We start from the raw sequence: 26,512 nt of genomic DNA, 5'->3' as shown, positions 1-26,512 counted from the left end.
AATATCTACTGGAAACATGCGGTTTTTTGATAAAAAAGATTTAAGAATCAAACTACCTTTTTTTATCAAAAATTGATAATTTATTTTCAACTATGTGCATCACATAACCCTTTTCGGCCAACTGCCTCATACTCTACAAATTACTTTTCATATCAGGTACATAGACAACATCATAGATGTACCTGTGATCACCATTCTTCAATGTGATAAGAATTTGCCCTTTTCCAATCACCGGAATGAACCTGCCATCACCGAATTTCACTTTTGTGCGAAATGAGTCATCCAAATCTGCAAACAACTCCTTCTTACCACACATGTGATTTGTGCAACCTGTATCCAAATACCAAGTCTGATTGTTTGGAGTTTCATTTGATGTGGCTGCCATTAGTACTGCGTGATCCTCTTTATCTTGTTCGTGATTATTGTCTTCTTAAGCACAATTGGCAGCATGATTACCACCTTTTGATATGCACTCATTTGCATAATGACCATGTTTATGGCAATTATAACACTCAACATTTGATTTATTATAAACGCCTCCTTGGTGATATTCCACTAATGCAGATATTCCACTCTCAACGACATCCCATAACTCATGATAATCAAACAAAACTCTCATTTGCACACACCACCGATTGTAATTTTTTCCATCAAGGATAGGGACTGAAAATTGGGTAGAGTTCATGATAACAACCTAGCTCTTGATACCAATTGTAGGAACTAATGGAAGGAAATAAGAAAAGGCATAAGATTATAGCAACGGATTGAACGTAATTGCACAAAATTACAAAACTGATCTTCTTCATTTTGATTCACTCAATCATATATATAATAATTACAATTTACTGGAAGCTATAAACTAGGAATACTAACAGACCTGTAAATTGACCATTAATGCAATATAACGGTGAAATAGTTTAAGAGTAATAAAATATGAATTAATAATAATAAAATCTGAATTAATAACCAACAGTTACTCACCCTACTATAGTAGATCAAGGTAAATTTGGATAATTGGACGCTGAATTTTTTCAAACTAGTCAATTCATAGAAAAAAGTGACGTTTACAACTTTTGAGTAGTTCTTTTTGAACTCTTAACACGGAAAAAGCCAAAAGTTTAGCTTCATGTATGTGAAGCAAGATTGTGTATTTGATATTGTTGATGAAGGAAGGGGAGAAAAATCATATCAAAGAAGTTGTCAAATCTTGCAAATAGATGTTTAGAGTTGAATGGAAAGAGACGACCAACTATGAAGGAAGTCACATTAGAATAAGAAAGTATTCAAAAATTGAAAAGAAAGTCAAATGCACAAGAAAGACATAATGAACTTGTTAGAAGTGAAGACTATCAATCTTGGGATGATTATTCTAGAAATACGGTCACCTTTTGATCTAAGTAGCAGAACATTAATCTTGAAAGATATTCATATTCGTACTATATAATGGGTAAATATTCTTAATTTTTGTGTTAAATAAAATTATTTTGATTAAATAATCAGTATATAAAACTTCAATAAAATTTTGAAGGATAATCTTGAACATTGTTATTATACGTTGTTAAATATGATTATTGATAAGTTTTTCTATGTATACTAGATTGTATATTATGTATACCACGATTGCACATATGCATTGATGTTTGTGATTGTTGTATTCATTGGTAATATGGTGACACGGTGCAGAAATGTAAAACAACGACCCTTTATTTAGTGTGGCTTTGCACTTAAACGCATTTGTAAAAAACGCGGTGGCATTTTTGAAATTAAATTGTTTTACAAATGCGGTTGTAAGGTAAGACCGCATTTGTAAATCAATTCAAATGATTTACAAATGCGGTCATACTAAAGCAAATCCAATAGGTGTTCCAGCTAATTCATGGCACCACAGGCGTTCTACAAGTAAATGTTTACGTGGTGTGAATATTGTAAGCAAATCTCGATCAGAAGTCTTGCAAGCACATTTGTACATATTGAATAACACAGATGAAAAGAGTACAGTTCAAAATTCTGGTGTTACTCTTGAAGCCGAGTCAATGCAGTTTTCGACTTCGAAAGATACAAATTCAGTACTTGGATCAATGGCATACTATGGGTTTATAGAAGAGATATGAGAGATTAACTATACTAAGTTTTCCGTTCCAGTTTTCAAGTGTAAATGGGTTGACAATAAAAGTGGGGTTAAAATTGTAAATAAGGAATTCACATTTACAAATGCGGTCATTTACCAAGACCGCATTTGTAAATGTGAATTGCCACTGAAGTTGCTAGAGCTTTGTTTTGCTTGCACTCTGCTACTTTTCAACCTATTTATCATAAAGATATCAAGTCCATTAATATAATTTTGGATGAAAAGTACAGAGCAAAAGTAGCATACTTTTGGTATATCTAGAATGATTTCCAGTTATGTTACTCACCTTACTATAATAGTTCAAGGTACATTTGGATACTTTGACCCTGAATTTTTTCAAACTAGTTTATTCATAGGAAAAAGTGACGTCTATAGCTTTGGAATAGTTCTTGTTGAACTCTTAACATGAAAAAGGCCAATAACCCTCCGAAGTTCAAAGGAAGCCAAAAAGTTTAGCTTCATATTTCATCATGTGTGTGGAGCAAGATTGTGTATTTAATACTATTGATGAAGGAAGGGAAAAAAATCATATAGTGGAAGTTGTCAATCTTGCAAATAGATGTTTAGAGTTGAATGGAAAGAGACTATGAAGGAAGTCACATTAGAATTAGAAAGTATTCGCAAATTGGAAGGAAAGTCAAATGCACAAGAAAGACATAATGAACTTGTTATAAGGGAACAGTATCAATCTTGGAATGATTATTCTACTATCTTAGAAATAAGGTCACCTTTTCATCTAAGTAGCAGAACACCAACCTGAATCTTATATTGCATTATGTATTGTGCAATAATGTGTATGCATACATCCATAACATAACAGTGTGAATGCATCTCCATTTCTCAATCCTCACTTTTCATTTTTCAATTTCTCTGCAACCTTTCATCTTCTTATTTGTTCCCCTTCTTCCTTTTTATCCTTCATCTTCTCTGTTCTCCTTCTTTCTCGCTGACTTAAAAGTGTTCTTGGCGTTTCCACAACCTGGGTCGTGCCCGGCACAGCTCAATTCATCCATGTCATCCTCGTGTCTGTCGGTGTCCGTGTCTGAGTTTCATATAAATACTCATATCTTGGTACGAAGTTGGAGGCTTGAACAAACACCTCTTCAATCTTGAAGCAGTCAACAAGCCACGATGATTCTGATATTCGTGATTCATTTCATCATTTTGGTAATATGGGAGGTATATGCACAAGATGACCTACCTGTAGCAAAGCCTGAGTGTGATTGGCAATGTGGAGATGTTCCAATTCCCTTTTCGTTTGGAATGAAGAGTTTGAAGTGCTATGAAGGGAAATGGTTTGAAATAGAATGCAGAAACATTCCCACATATACCAATCACATTCACACACCTTACCTGAAGTCAATAAGACTAGAAGTGACATCCATTTATGTCGAAGTAAGCCTGGTTAATATCAACCATCCCATTTACCCTAGTAACTGTGGAACCAAAGATTCTCCGCCGGTCAACCAGTCGCTGAAAGGAAGCCCTTTCGTGTATTCACAGGAATACAACAAATTTGTGGCAGCAGGTTGTAATATTATGGCCTTTTTGAAGTAAAATGGGTGGTTTTGTGTCCATCGCGACGAGAACTGCAAGGTAGATGATATTGGGCAAATGGAGCATAGTAACAATGATTGTAATGGGAAATCCTGCTATGAGAATTCCCTGCCACTGTATCTTAAAGAATACATCATTGAAATAAAAGGTTTACAGGAGAATGAAAGAGTGATGTGTGCACTTACACCATGGTTGTAGAGTAAGATCTGAACTTCCGTCGATCCAATTCTTATAATGCTCTCACAAGCTACTACTTTCCTGTGGATGGTGTGATGAAGGATTTAGAAGTGGTCCTGCAGTGCTTGAATGGGAGATTGTGAACAATTTGGACCTTACACTCCCTTCAAATCATCTCCTCCTATTGTTTTGATACTTTACATCATCACGATATAAACATTTAGGTCAGAGATGTTCTGCCAATTCGGTTATGGTAATCCCTACTCTGACAGAGGTTGTGAAGGTAAATATATTATTTCTTGTTGTATAATTAAAGAATTTAAAACTCCAATATTGTTTTCTTTTATTTTATTTTCATCATGTTTCTTTTATTTTTAGTTTTTAAATTTTACTTTATTTATTTAAAATTCATATGTTTTAGTTTATAAAATATGCATTTTTAATATATATATTCAATGTTCATAAAATATTTTGAAAGAGAAAATATCCATAACAAAAATATTAAATAATGTGAGTGCATTCTTTCAAACAATGTTTGTTATTAGCATTTGTATTGAATAATATTATTATAAATACAAGGAGAAACACATGCGTTTCTATGCTTATGTATCTGTATTTTTTTTTTATCATTAACATTTCCAAATTCATAATGTTATTACAACAATAAATAAAAAACGATTCAATATTTTATATTTATTAATAATTCTTAATTTAATTAATTAAATAAATAAATAAAAGGAAATAAAAAAAATAATCAATTTGATAAAAAGGAATAAAAAGATAACCTGTCAAGAAGAGAGTGTGAGTATTGTCCCCAAACAATGACTTTAAATATTTGATTGCGAAAAACGTGTGTATACATATTTATGCGAATAGATCCAAAATAAATAATTATTCAATTATTAATTATATGTGTGCATCGCGCATGCGTATGGACCGTGTTACTTATTCTTTTGGCTAAAAAGATGGAGTAAACATTCCTATCAACAATTGTGTGGTAGGAACAACTTGTGTTCTATAGTTACACCTATGTAGCTGTAAGGAGGATGCTTCCTTCCTTATTGTAGTTTATAAGTTAAAGCTAGTTAGAATAGTGGTATGTATAAAAGATTTTGGTTTTCTTTTGTTATATTTCTTTTTAATGTTTGTTGGAAGAGAAAAGACACATGAAATTGTTGATTTATTATTGTAGATGGAGAGGAAAGGTTTGTGGCCAAAAGAAGTGATTGTGTGATAGTTCTTGTAAATTGTGTTGATTTAGGGGACATAGAGTTTGGAAGAAGTGATCATGGATTCATAAAGACTTCAAGCCACTTAAGATTTTATATACTAGGAAAAAAAAATATTAAACACAAATTATGTGTATAAGATGAATTATTAATTGATACAATCAAACTCAATTATAAGATGATATAATCAAACAAATTCATCATCATATAATATATCAATCGAAACATAACATAATAACTCAATTTGAATGATCACACGATCCTTTTTAGTTTGAACATAAAAGAATGGATAAAGTAATCAACAAATTTTGAGTCCATTTTAACATACTAAAAGTTAGTGTCCGTTTTGAATTGCATGAATCCATTCTGCATTTTGTAGGCACCTATCTCATATAATAGAATTATGCATAACTTAACAAAAGAAGAGTTTTATCGGGCCACAAAAAACGAAAAGATGCACCAGATAAAATTTCAATCTTCACCAAATTGAAGTAGTAGATATCAAGTTTATCACAACTGAAATTAATGATAGCATATCTATATGATAATTTGCTACCACCACTCACTCTTTTCTTGGCTATTAAGTTTTAATGATCTCAATATTTTACTTTACATTATAAGTGATCACGAATGAAAATTATATTTATAATAATATATTTTACTCAGGAACCACCACCAGGAGATTTACTTAAAGGAATTCATAATTCCACCAAAAAGGCAATGGCACCAATAACATGAACATGCATATAAAGCTTGAAATATTAAATAGACGGAAACATTCATATTACTAAAGATAACTTTACAAATGTATCAACATGTCACAAAAACATACCTCTTAGCATACTAACCCAAAACCTGCTCAAACCGCAAGATTATATACTAATTGTACTACCAGATGGCCGAATAGTCGACTAGCCAACCTCAACCCTATGAGCCGGTTTTATGGGGTTGAGTTGGACTTAAAGTTCACTCTTTCTTAATAAGGATAACAGTCAAATAGGTAATTAGACGAGGATAAACCAGATTAAGCGCAAAGTGTGGTTAAGGTGCAATTGGGCCTTCAACTGGACTCAAAAGAAGGTTCATAACAGTCAGAGCTCATCCATAGCAGTATAAATAGAAGGAGAGGCACAACACTCAAGGTAACTATTCACTCCCTACTTCTCTAATACTTAACTATCTAACTGACTTGATCATTGAAGTGTCTTTCCTGACACACTCCCCATCGTATTTGGATTTAGAGCTCAACCGAGAGACCGAAAAGACGAAAAGACTGCAACAAGAAAAAGTGTTTTGCAAGGTTCTAACTTTGTAGGAACATTGACAATCTCAGTTTTCTCAGCAGGAGGTTCAGGAAAATCTACATGGAATGATCCCTGCTTGATTGGTTCAACAGGTTCTTGGATTCTGGATTCCGGATTCCTCCTTTATGTGATTGTAGAGCTTCTGATGGAAAGGATGATCCCAGGAATAGCAATTTTCATTTCCATTTCCATTCTCTGAATGCCTGGATGATCCAGAGCCTTCTCTTCTACAGAAATGTGGCAGTGATGCATAATCCATGATCTACATGCAAATTTTATTTGTTAATTTAAAGCAGACAACATGTTACCAAGCATTTAGCCAACATTTTCCTGTTTATAACAAAAAAAAATACTCCACAAGCTTATTAACAAGGACTGAATAGAAAAGTAAAGAAATTTCAGGATAAGATTGTATGCACTTCCACAGGAATGAATTGTGTGCTCTTCTTGCTACTGCTACCTTTTATGGAAAAACAGTGCACAGATGTATATATGCCAGAGAAACATAAATTACGAAATCTATGGATCTAGTAAAGCACTGTGTTCATTCTGGAATAATGTACCTTTTTTAATTACGAGACAAGTAATCATTTATTTTTGTGCTGTTCTTGGAAGAAATGCAATCAAGATTCTCTTTCATAGGCACATGCTACTGTCTCTTATCTGGGGTATAAAATAGAAAAGAAAAATGTTTTTTTTTCCCAATGTTTCATCCAACACTTCTATAAATATTAATATTTAAATATTTATAATTTTTTAATTTTGTAAATATTAATATTTAAATATTTATAATTTTTTAATTTTAAAAATTATTTTAATATTTTATATTTTATTTATATTTTCATTAAAAAAAATTATTATTATAAATATTAATATTTTGTTGTAAATTAAGATGAAACGGATGTCACTGAATTATTCTTTTAACTTTTACTTTTATTAACACTATTTTTCTATTATCTTCCTTTAATTTACTATTTGATTGTCCTCCTTTAATTTGGAGTGATCAACTCGTATATTAATTTGGAGTTGTCAACTGGTATATTTAAGAGTGATATTTAGTATATAATAATAACTTAATAATATTTATTATTTATTATTTATGTTCTTTTTTTTTTAGAATGTTAATAGTATTGTTTATAAACTTTTCCTATAAGTTGGGAGAAGTATGAGAGCGATCATGTTGATGAAGTTTAAAGCAGAGGGAAGAGAGAAATTTGGAAAATTAATGATAAAAATATTCCAACCTTTATTAAATAAAGATGCAGCAGACAGCAAAAGAATATGGTCTGTCTGATTAATGTTCTATAATTTCTTTCATTTTGAACGGAAATCAAAATCAAAATATTCTTGTTTATGTTTTATTTTTGAAAAAATTGTTATATTATATTATATATGTTATATAGACATTTGTTATCATCTAACTTCACTCATTTTTTTCTATTTTATTTCTTTAATCAAGACTCAACCTCTTTGTTGGTTACAAGCATGTAGCAATAAACGGATTCAGATAAAGTTACTATAATTGTATCATGGATCCAGATCAGCAAGGTTTACTGAAATTTGTAACATATCTTACCTTTAGAACCCTAAAAAAAGGAGGAGTAGCCACCTTTCCATATAAGGAATTGCCAACCTCTAAACACCATGGACTGAGTTGAACCAGATTGACCTTCTGCTAAAATGGTTTTGATAAATTTTCCAACTCATATTTACTGTAAAATGTTATATCCATCATGGCTTGTTGGAATCTTCCCCATTTTCCGCATGTACTCCAAAGCTTTCCCATCTACAGAATGGAAAAGGGTCATTTTTGTATTTGACAACCCGCCATTTTCTTTTTATGTCAACACCACCACAAATCCCTCTTAACCAAATATAAGTTATCTATATAATCAATTCTATCCAAACAAATTTAACCAGCCATATTTTAGAGTGTTTTTCTTTTGAATATTCTCATCGGGAAGGTAAATAAAAGTTGGACTTAAAAGGAACCAACGTTTTCATCTGGGTTCTTTTGAATTCCAACACCTCCACTTTTCAAATTCATTATCTGGGCCCTACCTGATCAAGTGCAAGGAGGACTCTTTGCCTCCATATTTTGTTTCATTATATCCTTTGTTGTAACATTAAGCATTAAGGTAAGCTTTACATAACTTTAGTCCTTTTGGGTTATATCTTATAAATGTCATATTTTAAATGTGGTGCATTGCTATGTATCATCTGCTGCATGCATGCAGATACCTTTTGCCAGCATATAATGAGTTTCAGAATTAGAGATCAAGAAAAGGAATCTGATTCTCCAAGAGAAGTTGGAGAGATTGACACAAGGGCTCCATTTCAATCTGTTAAAGCAGCTGTTAGTTTATTTGGTGAAGTAGCCGTCTCAAGGGAAAGGCGTTCTTCTTCTATCAAGAGAAGATCATCAGAGGTAAACATCAAACATAAATTTTCCTCAAAAACAATTTCAGGCAAGGATTCAAAACCCAGAATAGCAGAATTATAGAGATGGCCTTATATACTAGTTAATTATAGAAACGTTTACCCTTCTGAAAATATGCATATCTGCAATTTGAAAATGAATAATTTATTTTTTAAGAAACTTGTTAGGCTTCAAGGTTTAACTCAGATAGAAAAAAATATCATTCTTATCATTTAACTCAAGATTAAGGATGTTACCAGTTGATTTTAAGATTAAGATGTCGTTAATATTCTTTCATTTTTAGCTCTATATATAAAACTAGAGATAAAAGTTTAGTAAGCTCCTTTCATAATATATTTCGTCTTCTTTTTCTTAAATACGTTTTTCTTAAGAAACCCAACAAATTCTCTTTGTCTTTGCAAGGCATACACGGTTTGAGGAGATTTCCAAGTTTGCATAAGTGCTTCATTTGCATGATTTTGGGTGTCTAACAACTGTGACAGTTTTCATTATTAGTAGTGTCATTCTTTGAGAAGTTATACATGATACACAATTAGTAAATTGTGTGACTTGCAGAATGTTCTGGAAAAGGAGACTCAGCTTCTCTTGGCCCAAAGAGAATTACAGATGATAAAGAAAAAGCTGGATAGTTCTGAGAGCACAAAAGGAAAAGCACTTTCCGAGCTTGATAAGGCCAATGTGACACTTCAGGAATTGCAAAAGAAGCTCGTCAGTGTGAGAGAATCAAAGCAATCAGCAATAGAAGCTGCTGAAGCTGTGAAGAATCAGGCCAAAGAACTTGAACAGGCATTATCCCAAAAAGCTATAGGATATGAAGCTTGGAAACAAGAACTAGAGCATGCAAGAAAGGAGTACACAACAACAGTAAAGGAACTAGATGCTACCAAACAAGAACTCAATAAAATCAGGCAGGATTTTGACACAGCTTTGGAGGCAAAACTGGCTGCATTCCAGACAGCAGGAGAGGCTCAGCGTTCTGCAAAATTGAACTCAGAAAAGCTCCAGGAACTCTCAAAGCAAATTGCAACCATGAAAGAACAAATTCAACATTTGAAGGCTGCCTCATCACAAGCCCAAGATAGTCAGGCAAAGGTCATGGAAGAAAGAGAAGCACGACTAAGTTTCTACGAAAATGCCAAGGAAGAAGCACAGAATAAATTGACGAATTTGAAGAATGAGTATGACCATGAACTAACACAAAGTCTAGAGGACAAACTTCATGAAACAAGTGAAGAGATTCAGGTTCTCCAAGAGCAGATGAAACAGGCCCATGCTTCAGAGATGGATTCTGTGAGACTAATAACTTTGGAGATCAAAGAAGCCACGAAAACACTTCAGGAAGTTGCTGAAGAGGAAACCTCCCTGAGAAACCTAGTGGATTCCCTCAGGACAGAGTTAGAACAAGTCAAGAAAGAGCAAGAGGAACTCAAGGAGAAGGAACAGGCAGCAGAAGCCCTTGCTGCTACCCTAACTGATAAACTACAGAATGGATCAGAAGAGACAAGTTCTGCGGTGGAAAAAGAATCTGAAGACAGTGCTGCAGTAGAATTGAAGATCAAACAGCTTTCATTTGAGACAGAAGCTGCAAGAAGGGAAGAAGAAGAAATGAGAAGCAAAACTCAAGAGCTGAAGCACGAGGCTGAAAAATCCAAAGCCGTGGCAGAAGAATTGCAGAAGAAACTAGAGCTTTTTCTGAAACAGGCTGAGGAAGCAAAAGCAGCAGAACAAAAGGCCATTGAGGAGATGAAGATGATGTCTGACAGTGACAACACACAAGACACAGTCTCAGTTTTAGATTCAAATGGGAAGATTGTGTTGACAGTTGATGAGTTTGCAGCATTGAGTGGGAAAATAAAGGAATCTGAAGATTTGATTGACAGAACAGAAACAGCATCATTGGTTCAGGTGGAAGCAATCAACTCAAGAAAGAATGAAGTGAACAAAAAGGTGGAGGCAAACCTGAAAGCAATTGAGGAAATAAAGGCTGCAACAGACATGGCTCTGAGGAATGCAGAGATGGCAGATTCTGCAAAGGTTGCAGTTGAGTGCGAACTAAAGAAGAGGCGTCAAGAAGAACAAAACTCGGAATGCTCAGACAATTCTCCAAGACCAATCCCTCTGCGTATTTAAAAGTGAAAAACTCAGTCTCGGTTATACAGCAAAAAGGATCTGTCACTAATCAATATTCAATAGCATTCATTGGATTTGTGGCTTAATTTCTCTTGGGAGTTCAAAGCCTCCTTGCACCATATCATCAATCATCTCTCCCATTTAGCTTTCAAAGCCATATCATTGTTTCCAACTTCCATGCAAATGTGAATGCTTATTGTCAAAGTCCCAGTTTCTTCAGTTCTTAGGGAACGCAAAAATTTCATGTTCTGCATTTTTAGACAAAATGTTCAGATCTAACTGTTCTTTGATGTTCATCATTCACAAACGTGGTAATTGAAGTGAAGAAGCTGGAAATTTAAGAGAGAACAAATTCAAAAAAGTAAAATAAAATGCTCTTCTGTCTGATATAACTAATATACAGATTAAAAACAAGAATTTAAAAAAAGTATGCACAATTCTAATTTACGACATGAACTTCATATTTTATTTCTATTTCTGTAACCCAAATGTGACTATAAAGCAATTTGTCGGCATAACAAGTGTATCTGTTTCCCAAAAAACCATTCAAAGTGGCTGAGGCTAGCTTCTGCATCTTGTTAGGAGAATTCTCTCAAAAATGGTAAAATATAAAGAGATTTGTTAGGAAAAAAAAATCATAAACCCTTTTATAAGGTAAAAAAAACGATTCTCTAAATTAATTTATAAAAGTTATTTTATATTAGTTGTTTTATAAAATTTGATTTCAATTTATTTATAAGTTAATCCAACTTAGGAAGGAAGAAGTTGATTTCCTTTTTTTCTTCATTATTTTTTTAAAGAAGTCTTTATTTTTCAGTTTCTCCAAACATGTTTACAGAAAATTAAGATATAGGAATAGTATGTGACTATGATAATAAATCAAATGAAAAAAAAACCTTAATATTTATTACATATTTCTTTTTTTTTCTTTTTTTTTAATCCTCTATTTTCTTTCCGTCTAACCATTTATGTAACACAAACACGACACTACGGCACAAACATACGTAAAATCTCTAGAATGTAAGACACAGAGACACAGATCTATATATATTATATAATTATGAATTATGTAAATTGACAATAAATATTTATGCACACAAGTATGCTCCAGATTATTTTTGGAGTAGAAAAATATTTTTCATGTTTCACAAATATTTTTTTATTATTTTATAATTATAATAACAATTTATAGAATAAAATTTGAATTTTTAAAAAATTAATATAATTTTTTAAAAAAATTATGTTAGAACTATACTAAAATTGTCAGATATTTAACAAATACTTTTTTTTTATTGAACACTTCACGAAAACATGTCTTATATCTCATACCGAGACGTTATTTACGAATATTTTCAGGGAAAATCCCTGTCTTTTTAAATCTTACCCCAATTGCACCAATATTTTATCTATTCATTACTTTCTCTTTATATCACTCTCATATGACGATTTTTTTTCTTCCTGTTCCTTTTTTATTTTCCTCCTAAGCCAAGTGACATTTGCAAGTGGCCTTTTTTTCTAGGTAAAAGAAATTAAATGATGACAGAAGAAAAAAGTAAGTACCAAAAGAAGAAAAAGTTGAGTACTTTTTACTGTTCAACGATGGACCAAATAGTATAGTGAAATTTAACGGACATTAAAATGTGTTTAATGCCAAGAGGGCCCAGCTAGAACCGCGTAGCAGAATAGGAACGTGGAAATTTTGCTTGTGTCATAACAATATAGCAACTACATATAAACCGACATAATGTATGGCTAATTTAAACTCTTAACTCCATAAAAGGTTGAAAAAATAATTAATGAAACTTCAAATTTGTATACCATTAATAGTCTTCAAATAAAAATAAATAAACATTAATAGGTTTGAACCAGAAATAATATAAGAATTGAGAACATGGTTATTACATATTTTACCAATTATAGTGTCTGACCACTTATGTTAATTATAAAATATTAGATGGTTTAAAATAGATACTACTTGAATAATTAATATATGATATTGAGAATGTAACCACTAACTCATTAGTTTGAAAATTTTAAGTACATTATATGTTGTCGGTAGAATTTTATCAATGAATGTCTTTCCATTCTACTATTTTATGTAAAAAAAAAATGGAAATGAATAAGGTTTTCTTTCCACATGTATACACTCTTTATTTCCAAGTTCAGTACTTGGAACACAAACTGTTTTCTATTTAAATTGAGAAGGGAATTTGAAGATTAAATATGCAAATATCTAGATTTAGAAGAAACATGATGGGAATGATCAGATTTAATAACATTTCGTACTTGCTATTAAGGCATAATGCAAATCTAGTATCCGCTTTATTCTTACTACTCCCTAAATTTCTGAAGCTAACATAAACAAGGCTAACTAGTACTGCGGAATCCTGATGGTAGTGAAGAGGAAGAACCCTTGTACTACATAAGAAAACATCGCCAACATTGGCAACAGTATCAAACAATCTTCAATCACAAGTTCCATTGCTGATCTTAAACTTGTGTAGCTCAGACTCTAAAGTCTTGACAATCTCAGCTTTCTCAGCAGGGGGTTCTGGAAAATCTACATGGAATGATCCCTGCTTGATTGGTTCAACAGGTTCTTGGATTCTGGATTCCTCCTTTATGTGATTGTAGAGCTTCTGATGGAAAGGATGATCCAAGGAATAGCAATTTTCATTTCCATTTCCATTTCCATTCTCTGAATGCCTGGATGATCCAGAGCCTTCTCTTCTACAGAAATGTGGCAGTGATGCATAATCCATGATCTACATGCAAATTTTATTTGTTAATTTAAAGCAGACAACATGTTACCAAGCATTTAGCCAACATTTTCCTGTTTATAACAACAACAAAAAAAAGAAAATACTCCACAAGCTTATTAACAAGGACTGAATAGAAAAGAAATTTTCAGGATAAGATTGTATGCACTTCCACAGGAATGGACTGTGCTATTCTGGCTACTGCTACCTTTTATGGAAAAACAGTGCACAGATGTATATATGCCAGAGAAACATAAATTGCGAAATCTATGGATCTAATAAAGCACTGTGTTCATTCTGGAATAATGTACCTTTTTTAATTATGAGACAAGTAATCATTTATTTCTATTCTGTTCTTGGAAGAAATACAATAAAGATTCTCATGCATAGGCATATGCTACTGTCTCTTATCTGGAGATAAAACTGCCAATTTAGCTTCTCTGTGACAAATTTTCAAGGACTGCCTAACTTTTACTTTTCCTAACATGTTTTTTTCTGTTTGATTGTCCTCCTTTGTTATTACATTAAAAGGAAACAGTGCTGTCCTCTACTTTTACACTTCTCTTTTCTATTCTGAAATTAATGTTCCAGGAGTCTATGGTTTTGAGCAAAATTGAGATCAAGCTTCGTGACAAAACAAAATTTTTATCATAGATAACCTCTGCTGCTGGGACTATGTACTTCCATCAGTTCTTATCTGAGAATTAAAACTACAAAAAAAAAACACTTTACCTTCAACAGTTCATCTCGCCCACAACCTGGCAAGACTTGCACTTTTCTTCTTGTCCTCTCTTGTAGAAGTGGCTTCACAACCTGCCAATGCAAATCTTAAGCATTATCCCTAGGTGCACAACTTAAACTAGTATAATGAATAAAAATATCATACAGAAAACCAAGTCACAAGGAATACCTTCCAACATGCTGAAAATATGTATGGCACATTTACAATGTAATAAGTATTTGTTTTCTCAGGGTAGTTCAGATCATCAATGGATGATATTATTGTTAACAACTGCATCAGCATGAAAGACAACTCAGCGATATTGGAAAATATTTAAAAACAAAGGCAACAAGTTGACCAACTCTCCTGCTTTATGCATTTATGCACAAAGTAATAACAAAAATAGTTTAATCTAAACTCAATCTTGCAGTGCAACTTTGAGTAAGTCCATTACTTCCGGATATGCTCTAGTTTACTGAACATCACATGTAAATGTTAATCTACGAACACAAATCTCTTCACCTTACCGACTCTTAATTAATGGATGCATTACCATTTACACAAACCTGCATGATTATTTTCCTAACATCAAAATGTATTATGAATTCATTCAATTCCCAATTGTACTAACCCTGCTGTACCAGGTAGCTGTATCAATTAGAATGTACCTTGATCTGATTCAGGGCTGACAACTTCAGACCAGTCATATCCAAAACTTTTACACATGTGGTAATAGGCTGCCCATGCTTCTTTGAAGCAGAAGGCTACAAGCACATCGGGTCAAAACAAACAAAAGAGCAGAAGCTAAATTAGCAGGTTAATCAAAAAATTAAGAATCTAAAAGGACTCCAAAGTGAAATGCCCACCAATATTACACGATCACGATATTCGTTAATTTGAATATGAGACTGCACATAATAATGGACCTGCAATCATACAAGCACACAAAATAGTGTTAGAAATAGAAGAGATAAGAACACAAGGTTTTTAAGAAAAAGAAATAGATAGTGCTCTAAAGTCCAAACATAGCCATTAAAAATTCTTACAGATGCTTTGTCAAATGAGCTAAGCCCAACACCAATTGCAAAGACAGGAAGACCCTGGAAAGTATGGGAGGCAGAACAAGCATTAAAATTGGCATGAGATATAAGAAGCCAGTTAATGACAATAAAAATATGTATTTAGATAACAATCAAGCACAACTAAGATTATATGTACTGAGAAAAGGTTGTGTTTGTTGAAGAGCACCTCACCTCTCTTGAGTACCCAGACAAACCTATAAGTTGTGAATCACGAATGCCTCGGTAGAAATCAGTAGGAATTATAGGTTTCTGAAAGAATGAAACAGCATCCAGGCATAACATGTAAGAACTCATAGTCTTGTGCAATAAGTATACATTTTAATAAGATTTTGTCAAAAAATACATAAAGGCCCACGGCGAGAACATCTCTCAATCACAGACAAACTCCAAACTAAAAAAATATGAACTGCTAAAAAATGTCCAAACAATAATATACAAGGATTGGTGGAATCTAGACTTACCGATAATATGTTGTCAATCTCATTTTGCACTCTCCAATTTAAACAATCGATTATCTGAAAAATAATACAGGCATTTACAACTAGATTAGTTGGATAATAACATAGCCAATTAACAACAATAAACCAATATTGCTAAACAACCATTACAGCACCGCCACATCGCTATAACATGGCTCTTCCACTGCACATGTCTTACCATTTTATGTGCCTTGGTAACATTCCACTCCCTTGCTTTTAGAAATCTCATTAGGGTTTCGGTGACACATCCTTGATGAACATTCTGCAAAGAGCTGCAATTAAATTCCAAAGGGAATAGAGTGTTTTTCAAGTGAAAAACATTGTCCTTGAGCAGTTGCAATAAGTTGCTAAGAGATCACTAGATTACACCAAACTCCATCATAATTAGAATAGGTAGATAATCGCACGCAATTGATTAAATTAGCAGCCATCCAGAAATAGAAAGTTCTTATTTCTAACTACATATATGTCAACACACTCAAATAATAGGAGGTGTGAACCATACGAAATGATTGTCCCCTTTCAACCAAGTTAACAAGAAGTACAACATTGATTGACCTTCACACTTGAAATCAGATCTCATCCCCCCTCCCCCTTTCTTTAGCTGAATCATCACTACCAGAGAAAAGTCTTAAACGGGAGAGGAGGAATGTAGAAGAGCCAATTAGTCAACAGCATCCATGAAACACATAGAAGCAGCAATCACCAGAATTTCAGGGTTCAAAAGGCCACAGTAAACAAAATCCATTGAACCACCACATGCAATTTACCGAGGCCAGACACACACAAAAAAGAGAGATCAGGGTCAGCACGCAGATGTTGAAAACAAACAGACATCCAAGAAACAAAAACAGAAGAAAAAAATTAAAATGTTAAAATCATATGGGAATGAGTAACCAAAATGGTCACCTGAAAAGTTCTGAGCAGTGACTCCTCCTCAACTAGCATCATTGGAAAGAAACAATTCAATAAAAGGAAAAAAGAAAAGAGAAAGGGGGGAGAGAGAAAAGAAAAATAGAGAAAGATGGAAAAAAGAAAGAGAAGATGTGATAAAGGTAAGACCTTGATCCATGAGAGCTTGAAGCTTGTTGAGGGCATCCTCAGAAACAACAAGGCTCATTTTTTTGTGTTGGTGAGAGAATGAAGAGAAGCAAAAGCCCAGCAGAGGAAAGAAGAGAAGAAAAAAGGAGTATTTGTTTGGTAGTTTTTGTAGCTTGTGCTTCACTCACTCACTATCTAGAGTGTTTGCATTGCTTGACTGTTACAGATACAGTACTGCACACCAAAGTTTGATGTTATATGCAGTCATTCTACTTAATGTACAGCAAGTGACTCAGAGGTAGATAGTTGCATAGATAGATATACCCAAGATTCATGTCATTCACCTCTCTCTCTCTCTCTCTCTATTTTGCATTCTAATTGTTTAGTTGGATGTCTTTTTCAATATTATTTTTAATCAAATCTGTAGTAACTTTTTTTCATGCTAGGTTATTAAAAATATAATAAATCATCTTAATTGAAATAAAATTGTAAACTTAAGTTTATGTTATGGTTTTATTTTTATGTTAATTCAAATTATATTTATTAATTGTAAATGTAAGAATATAACTAGTAATACCTAAGATTGTCTTGAAATTTGAAATATAATAAAGAAATAATTTTACAAAATGGAGGGAAATCTTTCATACTTTTATCAAAACTACTTCTTCATAAATTAAATAGAATTGTTGTAATCGATCAAATTTTGTTTTTTAATATTTAAATTAAAATAATTTAATAATTTTAGCTTACCAGAGTTCATTTAGTAGAAAAGTATTTATGATTATAATGAAAGTTATCGATATAAAAAAGAAGGGGTACTTTAAAAAGAAAAAGCTTTTTTTTTTAAATACAAATTTTCGCTCTTATTGATTATTGATTTAATTTGTAAATTTTTTTTTTAGAGATTTTAAATATTATATTTTCAGTTATTGATTTAATTTATAATTTTTTTCTTTTAAAAAATATCTAATATAATTTTTTTTTTTATTCTAACATATTTATTTAAGTTACTGTCAAAAATACGTAATTTATTAATTAACTTGTACAAATATATAAAAATAAACAAAATCATAATTATATTTTTTTAGAAATAAAACAATGAAATGTTTATATTTTTAAAAACATTCAAATTTATATTTAAATAAATTAATTATCTCGTCATCTCCATCTTGGACTGTGGGATGATAAAGGCATGACAAAATGAGCCGTTCATCACTCTGTCCCGGTCTGCTTGATTTATCTTCCACCGACCGATTTAAATTTGATTTGTTGGGAAGTGTGACTGTAATAAATAATTAAAAAAATAACTATTTAAATTATTTTCTTATTTATTTTAACATGAACTTTATGGAATAAAATCTAACCTACTCTCATATCTTTTTATAACAAAAAATGGAATATACTCTAGCATAATGATTCCAATCCCCTATTCATGAACGTCTTATGATGGATGCTCTTTGGAGAATTTAAATTTTATTGTTTTCCCAATTTTTTTTATTCAAAGTTAATGTTCCTTACCTCTTTAAAAAGAGCCTCAATTATTTATTTTATCCGAATTATATAAGATAGTTTATTTACTTTATATTTATATTTTTAAATTATTATATATCATTAATGTTATAAATAAAAGAGATATGAGATATGACATTTACCCTATTATATGATTTAATATGGCTTAGAGTCCAATGCCCAATATTGTATAAAGTTATAACTAATATTTATGATTATTAGACATATCTTTAACATTTTATTTATGGGTATGTGAAAACAACCACAGAAAAAAAAAACTTAAAAGAATAAAGAAGAACAATATGGCACAGAGAAGAACTACTATTATTTCATTGAATGAATTGAGCAGTATGAAAGTATAATTGTTCTGTGTTATAAACATCAGTGATAAATGAAATAGCAGAAAACATTGAATCTGAAATGTCCAATTTTTAGAGATATTTTTAGTGTAGTGATATCATATCAGTTGTCTCATAAAAAAATCACATAATCTGTTAAGAACACATTTTTTTCTGTTCTTCTTTTGTTTTAGCACCTTACTGTAATAGTGAACAACAACAAAACTAAGATTATTAGATAATATGACAACATTTTTTTTTATCCTCGTGTCATTCATTTGCTCTTTCAGGTTTTATATAAAAAAAACACATGGAAATCAGAGCTAATTTGTATCAAACCATGAATCAAAATTTGTTTCCTTTTCATTTTTTATGGTTTTTGCTGAACCTGTTATGTTAAGTAATTATATTTCATAGATATGAACAAGGAGGGATAAAACTGAGGTTATGATATATATGAGAACTAGTGGTGGATGGAGTATATGAGGACTGATATTTTAATTTGTGCAACTAAAGAAATTTATTTTAAAATATAATATATTAATTATATAAATTTGGTTTGATAAAAATAAAAATACTAAGTAAAACACTAAACATTTTCATTAAGAATAATTTCTAAAGCTACATGATTGGACCAGAACTATTTTTTATAAGTTCCAATCTTGTAAAAATTTAATTGGGCATTTAATTTTTTGATGTTTTAAAATTAAAAACTATTAACATGTATTAATAAAGAAATGATTTACAACGGATAACAATATAATACTTATTCACATAAGATATTAATAAATGTTTAGTATCTTTTTTCAATAAAAATCTTTAAAAACTTTGAACCAAATTACTTCTACTTTTACTCATTTTTTATCTTTTTTTTTTCTTTCTCTTGGTAGGAGGTATAATGGTGAAAAATGGTTAATAAAGTATAGAAGCTTGAAGAAATTACCTTGACATTTTACCTTCCTGGCATTGGCTAGAAATAGCCCAACATTTGAATGTCCCATCAATGGAAAGTCCATTATGAGAAGATGCAACGTGTATCAACATGTTCTTGAAATTTTAAACATGGTTTTAACATATTCCATGGTGTTTTTGCCTCTATAGTATACTAGTTGTGTATTCTCTCAGACATGTTTTGAGACTATTTATTTATGATTCCACACAAATGGTATATATACTAATTTTTTAACTTAAAACAGAGGCATGGGTTCTTCAATCCATTTCTATAACTTACAACTATGAGTGACATAAAATGGTTTTAAATGTGAAGTGTTTTTTAAATATTCTAAGAAAATCATGGTGTAATTTATGATTATCTCATGAAATTATTGGATTGAGAATGCATTGTGATGTGTGATGTTTATAAGTTGATACAAGTATGTCAATATATTATATATTATGTTTTCTGATAAATATGATTTTGTTTATGTTAGTTCACTCTTGTGCAATTTATATTATATTTTATTGTAATTGTAGTTGAATACAAAAGTTTATGATATTACAAGTTGAGACAATATTTTTAAACAAACTAAAAAACTTTATGCTTTTCTTTATTCACATTTTGAAACCCAACAATTTTGTAAACTTTTTAATTTTTTTTTAAAGTTTTATGAGTATAAAGATATGTGTATATAAACACATATCTTCGTTTTAAATATTTATTCAGAAAATACATATTCAATTAATATAATTATATAAAGTTTCAGTTAATCCAGTGCATGTTTGATTGAAGAAAAATAAAAAAATAAGAAACATTCGTCAATTCTAGAATTGTTTATTCTCATTATAAATCACACATTAATTATCTTCTTACTCGTTATCCTTTCTCTTTCTTTTCGTTTCCATATGTAAATAAAAAAATGTTATTGAACTAATTTATTAGATGTAGATAATCTCAAAGTGAAAATTTCAAATTTAAAAAGGTTACAATTTGGATATTCAAATGCAAGTTCATAAATCCACTCTTAAATTATGTTTCCAATTTTCATATTTCTCAATTTTTAAGTAAGTTTATTTAAAAAATTGCAATTTGTAATTACAAGTTTTGATGGATGTTAAAATTAAAATAGACTCAAAATATTACATCGTTTAAAAAATTACAATAACAAAGATACAAAATTAATTTTATTTAATTTTATTTAATTTTATTTGAATTTTAATTAAAATTTAATCTAATTTACATACAAACGATATCAATCCACCATAAATTCAAACATGGTCCTTAGTTAATCTAACATGCAAGTAGATAAGTATAGATATTTTTTTAAGGTTTTTTTTATTTTTTTTTATGGGTTGAATCTATGGATACTCGATCAATTCTAACTAATAGTTAAAGGTTCAAAATGTATATACCTAAGAATTGTGAAAAATTGTAATTAATAAACACAAGTTAGGTAAGTAATTAATTAGAGGTAACTATCTAATTAAATTGAATAGATTCCTAAATCCAAGTTATGTTTATGTATGAGATCTAAAGGAACATCTAATAATCGTGAACTTTAAAAATGACAGAACAATTAAATATCTTATGTTATTGACATGCCACTAAACAAAATTATGATATTCCCATGAGAAACAATAAATTTTTCTTACTTCTCATTTCTCTAATAAGGATGATATACTTTCTTTTATTAAGAGTGATGGTAGTCCTCTGGTTAAATTGATTAAGCTTGCGGTGATAACCTTTTCTATATGGATGATATGGCGTATGAAGAATTATGCTAGATTTCAGGATAAGATTGGGGTTTCTAAGGCTATTTCGATAATTAAAGATTTAACTTGTCTAGTGGAAAATTTGTCTAAAGCTTCAATGAAGAATGATATGTTGGACTTCAACGTAATTAAGTTTTTCGGTATTAAGACTCGTAGCGGTAAAGTTCTTCGTCCTCTTCCTATTAGATGGGAATTTCCTTCACCAGGCTGGGTCAAAATTAATACTGATGGGGCTGCTAGGGGGTATCCTGGTCTTGCTACTTGTGGAGGTATTTTTCGTGGGAGTATGAGAGAATTTATTGGTGCTTTTTCAGCGTTTCTTGAAGTTCAAACTGCTTTGGTTGCTGAGTTTTATGGAGTTATACATGCTATGGAGGAAGCTCAAAAAATGGGACTTACTAATGTCTGGCTTGAATGTGATTCTGCCTTGGTTTGTGCTGCGTTTACTGCTAGGACTAATGTTCCGTGGATGCTTCAGAATCGATGGAATACTTGTCTTAATTTTTGTGGGACAATCAGGTTTAGGGTAACTCATATTTTTCGTGAAGGGAATGCGTGTGTTGATAAGTTGGCTAATTTAGGATTTATTCATAGAGAATCTTTTCATTGGTATAATAGACTCCCTGCTAGTCTGTTCTTAGAATTATTTATGAATAGGTATAATCTACCTATGTATCGTTTGTGTTAACATATGGATTTTGGTCTAGTCTCCCCATATTTTTGTATTTTCTTTCTTTTTTCTTTTTTTAATAATATTTTTTCATGTGATGACAAATGATTGTTGTTACTTGAGGTGTCAGCTTAGCTGCTGAGATGTCAAGTTGCATAGTGATGCCTAACACGAAAACTTTATAAAAAAAAAACAATAACATACTTCTTGAAATAGAATGAGTATTTGTTTTAAAATGCAAGTGAGGCTAGAATTTGGAATAAATTATAATTCAAAGAATATCTTGTTGTACGTTTGTTCTAAGAAAAGAAAATGGATGAAGAGAAAGGAAAACAAAATAGAATTTAGATTATTTTACAGATTTTTTAATTAAAAAATAATTTAGATGAAAAAAATAGGTATCTCTAAAAAATATAGACATTTTTGCTAATGTAATATTATAAGATTCCTTATTCCCATTTTGGATATGTTTAATATTTCTATAAAATAATTTTTCCATTATTAAGAAATTACTAAGAAATATTTTTTAAACAACTATGCAAAAGTTATTAATGTTTTTCATTTGTTTTCAATATTAAAATAAGTCAGTACAGTTGTTTAATTCCAAAAATCAAGATAAAAATAGCAGTTTGATATTATAATAACTACATAAAAAATATGTTTTTTATTATGATAGTATTAATGCGTAAACAAAGATATATTTATTTGAATTGTATAAAAGTATTTTTCATATCATCTCTAAATCGAATGGATGATCATTGTCACGTACTAACTTTGATGTATACCTGTAAATTTGTGAAAACAAAATATTCAATTTGTATCAATTCACCACGAGTTAATCAAATTTTAAATTACTAGAATAATCATGATAAAAAAAAATCATTATCATATTATTACCATATCATGTGTTAAATATATATATATATATATATAATAAAATAAATTTATGCATATATAATGATCACGACATTAATATATAATAATAATAATAATACTTGTAAATGATAATTCTAAATATCATATTAACAAACATACCAAAGACAAACACAAAATGCTAAATATAAATAATATATAAATAAAATCTAAATAACTCGAGAGCACAACAGAAAACGCGTGTATCATGTATATTTATTTTATTCTATTTTTTTAATTATGTTAGACTATATTGAGTTTTTTTTTTATCATAGATTAGATTAGTAAGCCGAGTGAGTCATCATAATTTAAATAAACCAAGTTCTTAGCAGGTCATTTCCAATTTTGATCTATATCATAATTAATAACAAAATTTAATTTAAGTAAACTTAAACCACAAAACAAGTAATTACCTTATTAACTATCGGATTATGAAAGTAAATACAATTAGAAGGTTGCGCTTTTTCTCTAAAAAGAAAGTTGCACTCAGGAACATATCTCACATAAATATAAAGCACCACGTATCATGATAACTCTACGTAATGCAGCTTTTACTTTTCACAAAGGATCTTACAAAAAGGAAATCATTTTTTATTATTAAAATCACATTCAAATTTCATGAAAAAAGCATATTAACAAAAGTTTTAATAAAAAAAATTAACCCTTTAATTCTTTAACTATTATACCTTTCAAAAATGTCATCCTTCCACCTTATTAACATGAAAGGGACTCCATTTCCAGTGTATTGGTTCAGTGCTTACAAATTGGATTTTGGTTTTATTCAACAAGAAACAAAAAAAAATGTACATTTTGGTTTTAAAAAGTTTATTTAACTCAACCCAAATCAATTCAATTAAGATATATTAGTTTATTCTGGTTATTAGGTTCATACTTTTACCGTAATACTTACATTTTTTTTGTGAGACTATTGTAACATTAATTTATTCATATTAAATATTATTTATTTCACCTTAAGTAAAACATGAAATTTATGATATAATAATAGACCCAGATAAAATTATTTAATTAAAATGTGATCAGAAAATCAAACAGTTGTTTTTATTGGATGAAAATAGATTGGATCGGACAAGTTTTTCTTAAATTAATAGGTTTAGGAATCAAACATGTTACGCGCTATAGACTTTTTTTTTGGCTTTATATGTATTATTTTAAAAAAGTATGACCTGCTTTGTTAGCTCATTTAAAAATTTGTTTCCATATTAAAGTTTAGGTTCGTTTAACTTACCTAAACAAGCTAATAATTCAATACTCAATTAACAAAATATTTATATAAAACAAGTTATAAATTATCATGATTACGATCACTCATTCAAGACATGGAACATAAATGAAAATAAATATAGGTTACACGTTGTAAGAATTTCTGAATGTTAATAAAATATAAACTTATTTTAAGATCTCATCTTAATTTTTTTTTATAAAAATTTTTCACGTAGTATCACTATGTAACTTGACATCTCAGTTAAGCTGACACCTCAAGTAACAATAATCATCTGTCATCATATGAAAAAAATATTATTTAAAAAAATATATATAAAAATATGGAAGACTAGACCAAAACTCATAGGTTAACAAAAAGATTTCATCTTAATTACATTCATAATAACTTATTTAAATATATATTATTTTAAATAATAGTATTAACAACAAATTATTTATGTTTACTTAAACAAGTTAAACATATTAGATTTAAAAGACTTTTTGAATAATTTTGAACTTAATATATTCCATTCCAAATTTTATTCTGCTTGGGTGTATCCCTAGTCTAGGCTTGTAGATGGTTCGTCAAGCCTATGCACGTATTTTGACTAAAGTTTAACTAGTTCAACGTCATTATTTGACAAAACTTATTTATTACGTTGTTGTTTGCAAAATAACATAAAGTAATTGATATCTCTTACAAACATACAATTTGACATGTATAAATATTGAAAATATAAAATTACGCTAATATTATATATAAATATAAATATTAATAACTATTTTAATAATTTATATATATACAAAAGGTTATAATAATAAAAATTATAAATAATTCTCACAAGGATAATAATGGGGTTGATTATCTTATCCTGGTTTTTGAAATAAAAATTCATCAATATGTATAAATTTTGTGTCTTGTCTTCATTATTATAAGAGAACAAATATACTCTTACTTACATCTTTACTATTTTAAATATTAATTAAAAAATTCATAAAAAAAATAAATTCACAATAAAAAAACATTATAATATTATAAAGTATTCAATATCAAAATGATATATATTTTTTTCTCTAATATCAAATATTAAGAAACAATTATAATTATAAAAAAATATAGAATAAGAGTATCAAATAATTATAGAAAAGGTTAAGATAATAATATAAATAACCTAAAAATAAGTTTAAAAAAAACTTAAAATATATTTTTTAAATTACTTAATAAATTGAATCTGTTTTAATAATTTAAAATACAGAAAACTATGAGAACGAATATAATATATATATATATATATTAATATATATTAATCTTCACACCGAATTTAAAAAATCAAATATTACTCTACAAATATTATATATTTAATTAATACATAAATTCCTAATCAAAGATAAATTTAAAAAATAACTCTGAAAACTATTGATTTGTGATAATTAGGCACTACCTAATTTGTTGATATGATCACGTTAGTTAGTTAATTAAAAGTTTAGCAAACTTTTAGAATATTAGTTGGGTTAATTTAATAACACAAAAAATATTATTACTAAAAAAGTTATTTAATAGAAATTAATTTTAGATTGAAAAAATAATTAATTACTATATTGACTAAATTATGTACTATTTTATAGATTAAAAAATTATTAATTTTTAAATTAATTTTATTATTGATAAATAATTTTTAAATTAATATCTAATTATATTTAAATTAATATATAATTATGTACTAAGATTTTTTAATCAAATTTATAATTTAAATATCAACATTTTTTAAGGGATTGATTGGACTTTGTCATATTGTAACATGTTTTGAGTTTCTTGCTATATAAAACCAGATAGAACATTTAAATACGAGTGAAACACTACTTTAAAAATGTGAAATCCATTGAACCTGAATCTTTAAAAAGTCAAATAATTTTTATTCTATAAAGTTGAAAATATAAACCACTTTAACTTATTTTCAGAATTGGATTAATTAGTAGCTTTTTCTTTTTTTAAAGACAACCACGATTATTTTTTTTTTTTTTTAAATGTAGTCATTGAAGACAAAAGTAGTGTTTTTTAAACTCTTAAGATATCTTTTAGTTAGGTATGGTATTTCTTAATTAGAC

General features: G+C 29.6%; 2 protein-coding genes and 1 long non-coding RNA gene across 8 annotated transcripts; 1 reads left to right on the top strand and 2 right to left on the bottom strand.

Annotated features, from left to right (window-relative positions):
- Positions 1–2,770: 2,770 nt before the first annotated feature.
- On the bottom strand, positions 2,771–4,030 carry LOC137832119 (uncharacterized). The gene is made up of 2 exons (XR_011084516.1): positions 3,871–4,030; positions 2,771–3,717 (listed from the first exon to the last, which is right to left on the bottom strand). It is a non-coding gene; the product is annotated as an uncharacterized lncRNA (long non-coding RNA).
- Positions 4,031–6,465: 2,435 nt separating this feature from the next.
- Positions 6,466–17,389, bottom strand: LOC137832118 (phosphatidylinositol/phosphatidylcholine transfer protein SFH2-like). 5 transcript variants are annotated; one of them, XM_068640128.1, is made up of 12 exons: positions 17,069–17,336; positions 16,916–16,947; positions 16,512–16,636; positions 16,185–16,268; positions 15,989–16,042; positions 15,699–15,776; positions 15,492–15,545; positions 15,312–15,371; positions 15,114–15,209; positions 14,635–14,736; positions 14,457–14,537; positions 13,217–13,730 (listed from the first exon to the last, which is right to left on the bottom strand). In XM_068640128.1, the coding sequence occupies exons 3-12, from the start codon at positions 16,617–16,619 to the stop codon at positions 13,431–13,433; spliced, it is 1,017 nt and encodes a 338-aa protein (XP_068496229.1). In that variant the 5' UTR covers positions 16,620–16,636; positions 16,916–16,947; positions 17,069–17,336; the 3' UTR covers positions 13,217–13,430. The 5 variants fall into 5 exon arrangements, with proteins under 5 accessions (XP_068496233.1, XP_068496229.1, XP_068496231.1 ...); XM_068640130.1 differs by lacking the exon at positions 16,512–16,636 and having other exon boundaries at positions 17,069–17,389; XM_068640132.1 differs by lacking the exons at positions 13,217–13,730; positions 16,916–16,947; positions 17,069–17,336 and adding an exon at positions 6,466–6,657 and having other exon boundaries at positions 16,512–16,767.
- Positions 8,310–11,255, top strand: LOC137832117 (WEB family protein At1g12150). Of its 2 annotated transcripts, XM_068640126.1 has the most exons (3): positions 8,310–8,533; positions 8,633–8,823; positions 9,391–11,255. In XM_068640126.1, exons 2-3 carry the CDS (start codon positions 8,653–8,655, stop codon positions 10,963–10,965), a joined length of 1,746 nt encoding a protein of 581 aa, XP_068496227.1. In that variant the 5' UTR covers positions 8,310–8,533; positions 8,633–8,652; the 3' UTR covers positions 10,966–11,255. The 2 variants fall into 2 exon arrangements, with proteins under 2 accessions (XP_068496227.1, XP_068496226.1); XM_068640125.1 differs by lacking the exon at positions 8,310–8,533 and having other exon boundaries at positions 8,562–8,823.
- Positions 17,390–26,512: the final 9,123 nt, after the last annotated feature.

Source organism: Phaseolus vulgaris, chromosome 6 (assembly GCF_000499845.2).
Source record: "Phaseolus vulgaris cultivar G19833 chromosome 6, P. vulgaris v2.0, whole genome shotgun sequence".
Classification (NCBI taxonomy): Eukaryota; Viridiplantae; Streptophyta; class Magnoliopsida; order Fabales; family Fabaceae; genus Phaseolus; species Phaseolus vulgaris.
This window is presented reverse-complemented; position numbering and strand designations above follow the sequence as displayed.